Here is a 10,000-nt window from a genome sequence, read left to right as displayed (position 1 = left end):
CCTAATACTGTATCTGAAGTCTCTTTTATATAGACCTTAGTGGTCCCCTAATACTGTATCTGAAGTCTCTTTTATATAGACCTTAGTGGTCCCCTAATACTGTATCTGAAGTCTCTTTTATATAGACCTTAGTGGTCCCCTAATACTGTATCTGAAGTCTCTTTTATATAGACTTTAGTGGTCCCCTAATACTGTATCTGAAGTCTCTTTTATATAGACCTTTAGTGGTCCCCTAATACTGTATCTGAAGTCTCTTTTATATAGACCTTAGTGGTCCCCTAATACTGTATCTGAAGTCTCTTTTATATAGACCTTAGTGGTCCCCTAATACTGTATCTGAAGTCTCTTTTATATAGACCTTAGTGGTCCCCTAATACTGTATCTGAAGTCTCTTTTATATAGACCTTAGTGGTCCCCTAATACTGTATCTGAAGTCTCTTTTATATATAGACCTTAGTGGTCCCCTAATACTGTATCTGAAGTCTCTTTTATATAGACCTTAGTGGTCCCCTAATACTGTATCTGAAGTCTCTTTTATATAGACCTTAGTGGTCCCCTAATACTGTATCTGAAGTCTCTTTTATATAGACCTTAGTGGTCCCCTAATACTGTATCTGAAGTCTCTTTTATATAGACCTTAGTGGTCCCCTAATACTGTATCTGAAGTCTCTTTTATATAGACCTTAGTGGTCCTCTAATACTGTATCTGAAGTCTCTTTTATATAGACCTTAGTGGTCCCCTAATACTGTATCTGAAGTCTCTTTTATATAGACCTTAGTGGTCCCCTAATACTGTATCTGAAGTCTCTTTTATATAGACCTTAGTGGTCCCCTAATACTGTATCTGAAGTCTCTTTTATATAGGCCTTAGTGGTCCCCTAATACTGTATCTGAAGTCTCTTTTATATAGACCTTAGTGGTCCCCTAATACTGTATCTGAAGTCTCTTTTATATAGACCTTAGTGGTCCCCTAATACTGTATCTGAAGTCTCTTTTATATAGACCTTAGTGGTCCCCTTTATATACTGTATCTGAAGTCTGAAGTCTTTTATATAGACCTTAGTGGTCCCCTAATACTGTATCTGAAGTCTCTTTTATATAGACCTTAGTGGTCCCCTAATACTGTATCTGAAGTCTCTTTTATATAGACCTAGACCTTAGTGGTCCCTGAAGTCTCTTTATATAGACTGTATCTGAAGTCTCTCTTTTATATAGACCTTAGTGGTCCCCTAATACTGTATCTGAAGTCTCTTTTATATAGACCTTAGTGGTCCCCTAATACTGTATCTGAAGTCTCTTTTATATAGACCTTAGTGGTCCCCTAATACTGTATCTGAAGTCTCTTTTATATAGACCTTAGTGGTCCCCTAATACTGTATCTGAAGTCTCTTTTATATAGACCTTAGTGGTCCCCTAATACTGTATCTGAAGTCTCTTTTATATAGACCTTAGTGGTCCCCTAATACTGTATCTGAAGTCTCTTTTATATAGACCTTAGTGGTCCCCTAATACTGTATCTGAAGTCTCTTTTATATAGACCTTAGTGGTCCCCTAATACTGTATCTGAAGTCTCTTTTATATAGACCTTAGTGGTCCCCTAATACTGTATCTGAAGTCTCTTTTATATAGACCTTAGTGGTCCCCTAATACTGTATCTGAAGTCTCTTTTATATAGACCTTAGTGGTCCCCTAATACTGTATCTGAAGTCTCTTTTATATAGACCTTAGTGGTCCCCTAATACTGTATCTGAAGTCTCTTTTATATAGACCTTAGTGGTCCCCTAATACTGTATCTGAAGTCTCTTTTATATAGACCTTAGTGGTCCCCTTTATATAGACCTTAGTGGTCCCCTAATACTGTATCTGAAGTCTCTTTTATATAGACCTTAGTGGTCCCCTAATACTGTATCTGAAGTCTCTTTTATATAGACCTTAGTGGTCCCCTAATACTGTATCTGAAGTCTCTTTTATATAGACCTTAGTGGTCCCCTAATACTGTATCTGAAGTCTCTTTTATATAGACCTTAGTGGTCCCTAATACTGTATCTGAAGTCTCTTTTATATAGACCTTAGTGGTCCCCTAATACTGTATCTGAAGTCTCTTTTATATAGACCTTAGTGGTCCCCTAATACTGTATCTGAAGTCTCTTTTATATAGACCTTAGTGGTCCCCTAATACTGTATCTGAAGTCTCTTTTATATAGACCTTAGTGGTCCCCTAATACTGTATCTGAAGTCTCTTTTATATAGACCTTAGTGGTCCCCTAATACTGTATCTGAAGTCTCTTTTATATAGACCTTAGTGGTCCCCTAATACTGTATCTGAAGTCTCTTTTATATAGACCTTAGTGGTCCCCTAATACTGTATCTGAAGTCTCTTTTATATAGACCTTAGTGGTCCCCTAATACTGTATCTGAAGTCTCTTTTATATAGACCTTAGTGGTCCCCTAATACTGTATCTGAAGTCTCTTTTTATATAGACCTTAGTGGTCCCCTAATACTGTATCTGAAGTCTCTTTTATATAGACCTTAGTGGTCCCCTAATACTGTATCTGAAGTCTCTTTTATATAGACCTTAGTGGTCCCTAATACTGTATCTGAAGTCTCTTTTATATAGACCTTAGTGGTCCCCTAATACTGTATCTGAAGTCTCTTTTATATAGACCTTAGTGGTCCCCTAATACTGTATCTGAAGTCTCTTTTTATATAGACCTTAGTGGTCCCCTAATACTGTATCTGAAGTCTCTTTTATATAGACCTTAGTGGTCCCCTAATACTGTATCTGAAGTCTCTTTTTATATAGACCTTAGTGGTCCCCTAATACTGTATCTGAAGTCTCTTTTATATAGACCTTAGTGGTCCCCTAATACTGTATCTGAAGTCTCTTTTATATAGACCTTAGTGGTCCCTGAAGTCTCTTTTAATACTGTATCTGAAGTCTCTTTTATATAGACCTTAGTGGTCCCTAATACTGTATCTGAAGTCTCTTTTATATAGACCTTAGTGGTCCCCTAATAATACTGTATCTGAAGTCTCTTTTATATAGACCTTAGTGGTCCCCTAATACTGTATCTGAAGTCTCTTTTATATAGACCTTAGTGGTCCCTAATACTGTATCTGAAGTCTCTTTTATATAGACCTTAGTGGTCCCCTAATACTGTATCTGAAGTCTCTTTTATATAGACCTTAGTGGTCCCCTAATACTGTATCTGAAGTCTCTTTTATATAGACCTTAGTGGTCCCCTAATACTGTATCTGAAGTCTCTTTTATATAGACCTTAGTGGTCCCCTAATACTGTATCTGAAGTCTCTTTTATATAGACCTTAGTGGTCCCCTAATACTGTATCTGAAGTCTCTTTTATATAGACCTTAGTGGTCCCCTAATACTGGATCTGAAGTCTCTTTTATATAGACCTTAGTGGTCCCCTCTTTTAATACTGTATCTGAAGTCTCTTTTATATAGACCTTAGTGGTCCCCTAATACTGTATCTGAAGTCTCTTTTATATAGACCTTAGTGGTCCCCTAATACTGTATCTGAAGTCTCTTTTATATAGACCTTAGTGGTCCCCTAATACTGTATCTGAAGTCTCTTTTATATAGACCTTAGTGGTCCTCTAATACTGTATCTGAAGTCTCTTTTATATAGACCTTAGTGGTCCCCTAAGACACAGATTCCTCTGTATGAATAATGATGGTTACGTGTTGGTTGGGGATGGGGATTGTGTCCCGCAGGTCCGCCCCCTCAGCGGTGACCTGGATCAGGGCCTCGATGTCCCGGTTCATCACCGCGTCACACAGACACTTCATTCTGGTCGCCGCGTCGCCGCACACACGCCTAACCCAACGCTTCTCGGTGTACTTGGCGGTGATGTAATCCTTCCTTGTCTGCCTGCAGAGACACAGACACACACACACACACACACACACAGAGACACACACACACACACACACACACACACACACACACACACACACACACACACACACACACACACACACACACACACACACACACACACAGACACACACACACACACACACACACACACACACACACACACACACACACACACACACACACACACACACACACACACACACACACACACACACACACACACACACACACACACACACACACACACACACACACACACACACACACACACAGACACACACACACACACACACACACACACACACACACACACACACACACACACACACACACACACACACACACACACACACACAGAGACACACACACACACACACACACACACACACACACACACACACACACACACACACACACACACACACACACACACACACACACACACACACACACACACACACACAGAGACACAGATACACACACACACGCAGACATACACACAGACACACACACACACACACACACTCACACAGAACGCACACACACACACACACACACACACACACACACACACACACACACACACACACACACACACACACACACACACACACACACACACACACAGAGACACAGATACACACACACACACACACAGACACACACACACACACACACACACACACACACACACACACACACAGACACACACACGTTACTGCATCACAGGGTTGGGGAGTAATGGAATACGTTGTAGCTATCTATGATCGTTTGATTGCTAACGTTGTAGCTATCTATGATCGTTTGATTGCTAACGTTGTAGCTATCTATGATCGTTTGATTGCTAACGTTGTAGCTATCCATGATCGTTTGATTGCTAACGTTGTAGCTATCTATGATCGTTTGATTGCTAACGTTGTAGCTATCCATGATCGTTTGATTGCTAACGTTGTAGCTATCCATGATCGTTTGATTGCTAACGTTAGCTCAAAACACCATTCAAGTGACAGCCTTTGTTGTGTTTGGTTGCTTACTTGTAGCTAGCAGCCATTTCGAAAACATTTTAGCCATCTGTGATTGTTTGATTGCTAATGCTAACCTCAAAATAATTATTTTTTTAATTAGCCAAGGGGTAGTCGCCTGCTGTAGTCTTACTGGTCACCTCGCTATGTTACCAGGTAGCTACCTCGCTATGTTACCAGGTAGCTACCTCGCTATGTTACCAGGTAGCTACCTCGCTATGTTACCAGGTAGCTACCTCGCTATGTTACCAGGTAGCTACATCGCTATGTTACCAAGTAGCTACATCGCTATGTTACCAGGTAGCTACCTCGCTATGTTACCAGGTAGCTACCTCGCTATTTTACCAGGTAGCTACATCGCTATGTTACCAGGTAGCTACCTCGCTATGTTACCAGGTAGCTACCTCGCTATGTTACCAAGTAGCTACATCGCTATGTTACCAGGTAGCTACCTCGCTATGTTACCAGGTAGCTACCTCGCTATGTTACCAGGTAGCTACATCGCTATGTTACCAGGTAGCTACCTCGCTATGTTACCAGGTAGCTACCTCGCTATGTTACCAGGTAGCTACCTCGCTATGTTACCAGGTAGCTACCTCGCTATGTTACCAGGTAGCTACATCGCTATGTTACCAGGTAGCTACCTCGCCATGTTACCGGGTAGCTACCTCGCTATGTTACCAGGTAGCTACCTCGCTATGTTTACCAGGTAGCTACCTCTTATGTTACCAGGTAGCTACCTCGCTATGTTACCAGGTAGCTACCTCGCTATGTTACCAGGTGGCTACATCGCTATGTTACCAGGTAGCTACCTCATATGTTACCAGGTAGCTACCTCGTTATGTTACCAGGTAGCTACCTCGGGCTATGTTACCAGGTAGCTACCTCGCTATGTTACCAGGTAGCTACATCGCTATGTTACCAGGTAGCTACCTCGCTATGTTACCAGGTAGCTACATCGCTATGTTACCAGGTAGCTACATCGCTATGTTACCAGGTAGCTACCTGCTTAGTTGACGTGCAACTTTACATTCTCCTACATGCTGATTTACTAGCTCCAGAGCCGTTGAAAGATGTACTAGCCCCGTGTGACATGCTAGCTAACGTTAGCTGAAATTAGCTAGTGAGATTTTTGTAGTATGCAGTTCGGGACTACAAATACAACAATCCATCTGCTTGTTTAGGTGCACATTCAGCCAGTTGGAATAGAAGAACACACCAGAATAGGCCTGTTTAGTAAGCTTGATGGCTGCAAATGCAATTCAATGTGGAAGTAATCCAAGTATTCAGGATACATTACTCAGATTGAGTAACTGTTTCCTGTTTCCTGTTTCCTGGTGGACTCACATGTCGCTGCTCGGGTCCGGTTTGGTGACGTCCTGCGCCGAGAGCTCCGCCTCCATGATCTCGTTGAAGCTGGCGTTTCCCACGTTCTTCGCCAACTGAAAACACAACACGAGGCCTTTGTCACATTCACACAGTTTCTGGATATATGCTTTTATTATGATAAAGCTTTCTATCATTTATGATTTAATTAAACACACACACACACACACACACACACAGACAAACACACACACACACACACACACACACACACACACACACACACACACACACACACACACACACACACAGACAGACAGACAGACAGACAGACAGACAGACAGACACACACACACACACACACACACACACACACAGACAGACACACATATACACACACACAAACAACGACACAGACAGACAGACACACACACACACACAGACACACACACAGGCACACACACACACACGCACACACACACACACACACAGACACACACACACACAAGCACACACACACACACACACACACACACACACACACAGGCAGACACACAGACACACACACACACAGAGACACACACACACACACACACACACACACACACACACACACACACACACACACACACACACACACACACACACACACACAGACACAAGACACAGACAATTTTTTTTAAATGTCGGAAAAAGTGACAAAAAAAATTGACAAAAATGTCGTTAAAAAAGGACCAAAAAAAACTTGGAAAAAGTGACGAAAACAAAAAAAAGAAATGTTGAAAAAACAAGTTTTAATTTAAAACGACACAAACAATCTTCTGCCTAAATATATATATATATATATATATATATATATATATATATATATATATATATATATTCCTTCTCACACCAGCAGCTCGGAGGTTCCCAGGACATCCAGGTCCAGACTCTGGATCCGGGAGTAGTGGACCCCCATCTCGCGGTGGATCCCCGAACACTCGATGCAGATCAGCACCCCGAGGTTGGTGGACAGCCACGTGGGACCTGAACCCAGAACTCAAGATTTTATCAGCTGCATTGAAACGCTCCACCTACGTAAACGCCTTCCGGTAATCTAATCAGTCCTTCCAGAAAAATATACGCCATTTCTTTTCTTACAATGTTTACATATTGCGTTCGTCTCGTCTGTCCCTCTTTCGCCGTTTATTATTTATGCAGGAAAACCAAAATGTTGCCACACGAATGATTTAAAAGTGGCCGGGGGGGGGGCACGCTGACATCACATCGCCTCACGAGACAACTTGTCACCTCCACGAGAAATCTCGTCAGGTTTTAATCTCGCGAGATCTCGTACAACGAGATCTCGTCCCACCCCTGTTGATTATGCGGCACGTTTTCTTAAAAAATGCGATGGAATATGCCGGATAGTTATGCAATTTCATGCGATGAAATTGCGGAAACTTCAAAAATTTGGGGTTTGATGAAAAAGAGAAAAACACCCTGATTTTTTTTAAACTTAATTTCCAAAAATAGTTTACAGATATTCAGTCATTGCAATAAGTAAACAAATAACATACAAAAATACATACAAATAATATAATATTAAAGTAAAAATAAAGAGGGAAATAAAAGATACAAATGAGACAGACTTTCAAAAATCGTTAATAACATAGACATCAGATATTAAGATAGCTATCTTATTGGATACCAACTTAAGAGACTCAGAGTACACGTCAGATTCAACCCCCTAACACCCAGCTTTTTGATGATGTTAAAGTCGCGTAATTATTACATCACTTGATAACGTTCCCATGGCAACAGGGGCTAAATGGCTGCTCTTGTGTGAAGTAAACGCAACATTTTTCAACTTTCTGCTAAGATATATTATGGGACTTTTTTGCAAAAAAGATTTGGGGATTATGAAATCATGCAAGCCACGCATATTTTGCGTGGAAAATCGACAATTTATGCGGTGAAAGTGCGGCATATTTGAAAAAATGTGCCCCCCCCCCTCCCGCATGAATATGCAGACTTTGGCTGATTATGCGTTGAATTCTGCGATCGCATAATCACGTTTTTCTGGAGGGACCGGTTAATTAACGGCGCCGAAACAATTCTAAGGTTCGGCAGAAACCAGAACCCCCGTCAAAAAGCCCAATATTCAGCCCAATCCTGGATTCGGTGCATCCCTGGTTTGGATAAATCCTCTCGTCCCCTGTCTTGTGACACGGACGACAGGGATTGGGCTGAATATTGGGCTTTTTGACGGGGGTTCTGGTTTCTGCTGAACCTTAGAATTGTTTCCTAGCGAACCGAACCCTATGCTTGCACTCGGCGCATAAAGGAATCTCCAGACAGCAGCAACTTCAGCTACGGCAAAGGAAGGACAGACACTGTTTACTTTGTTGGGGGTGACAGTAGCTCAGTCTGTAGGGAGTTGGGTTGGGAACCGGAGGGTTGCTAGTTCAAGTCCCCATACGGACCAAAGTATGTTGGTGGACCGGTAGCTGGAGAGATGCCAGTTCACCTTCCACACCACCGAACCCCCAATTGCTTGCCTTTCCATGGGCAGCTCTCTCCATTGGTGCATGTATAGGTACTGAGCATGTGTGTAATAACAACAGAGTGAAAACATTGGTATTTCCCCTTGTGGGATTAATAAAGTATACATTATTATTATTGTGTTCATGGACTGAGGATGGGAGGAGGAGTCAGCAGAGTCTTAACCAGTGGATTCAGGACTCTGCCTAACCCCAAAAATCTGGATTTGGTGCATCCCTACCGGTGACCTATTATGATCTGATGTCTAGGGCTGCTCCCTCTTAGTGGATTAGTGGACTAATCGGTGGTTCTGGTCTTAGTCACCTTAGATCTCTTTAGTCCATTAGTCATGTCTGATGCTGTTTTCATGCTGAATGACTTATTTCCAAGAAACGTACGAGCACATCTCTGGTAAACACAAGAATTAAAGTGGCGCTTTTAGCACGACTCTTTACGGAGAAACTCAGATTTACAGATCTGTCCATTAAATCAACTAATCGATTAGTCGATACAGTTGAATGAGTGATAGTCGACTAAGAATTTCTTCAAATCGAGCACAGCCCTAGTCGACATGTTACCTAATAGATAAAAGTAAAACCTACTTTGATTACTTTCATTAAAGTGCCCATATTCTGCTCATTTTCAGGTTCATAATTGTATTTTAAGGTTGTACCAGAATAGGTTTACATGGTTTCATTTTCAAAAAACACCATATTTTTGTTGTACTGCACAGCTCTCTCTCACTGCTGCAGATCCTCTTTTCACCTGGTCTCTGTTTTAGCTACAGAGTGAGACCTCTTTTAATTTTCTTCTTCTGTACTATCTTTGATTGCACTCGCACATGCTCAGTAGCTCAGATTGTAGATCATGTCAGCTAGCTCCATAGACAGTAAAAGAAAGGCTGTTTCTCCAACTTCAGTCAGTTCCAAGGCAGGATCAGCTGGGAGACTTCTTCTAAACCAGGGAGCACATGGAAGTAGTTCTTTTGGAGATTATGGTGAACTAGTGTGTGTTGTAGCAGTGCTTTGCTATTGAGAATGATGTAGCATGCTAGCGTTAGCATGCTAACGCTACGAGCTAACGGTTGTGGAACAGCTCACCAGGAGACTGAAGGCAGGACACATTCAGAAACCAGATCTCACTCAGAACACCATGGAGGGATTTTTTTCAAAGTTTGTATGAGTGTGGAAGCACCAGAGACACAAAAGAACACCCCAAATCACCA

The 10,000-nt window shown here is 41.6% G+C and overlaps 1 protein-coding gene across 1 annotated transcript in view; it reads right to left on the bottom strand.

Moving 5' to 3' along the window:
- Positions 1 to 10,000, bottom strand: part of asap2b (ArfGAP with SH3 domain, ankyrin repeat and PH domain 2b) — a 50,247-nt gene that overhangs the window by 12,500 nt on the left and 27,747 nt on the right. The window contains exons 16-18 of the mRNA XM_028604677.1: positions 7,145 to 7,278; positions 6,271 to 6,365; positions 3,703 to 3,892 (exon numbers count right to left, since the gene is read on the bottom strand). Coding sequence (XP_028460478.1) covers positions 3,703 to 3,892; positions 6,271 to 6,365; positions 7,145 to 7,278 — 419 coding nt within the window. The remainder of the gene's footprint in view (positions 1 to 3,702; positions 3,893 to 6,270; positions 6,366 to 7,144; positions 7,279 to 10,000) is intronic.

This window comes from Perca flavescens, chromosome 18, assembly GCF_004354835.1.
Source record: "Perca flavescens isolate YP-PL-M2 chromosome 18, PFLA_1.0, whole genome shotgun sequence".
Lineage (NCBI taxonomy): Eukaryota > Metazoa > Chordata > Actinopteri > Perciformes > Percidae > Perca > Perca flavescens.
The sequence above is the reverse complement of the archived record's forward strand: the minus strand, read 5'-3'. Positions and strand labels throughout refer to the sequence as shown.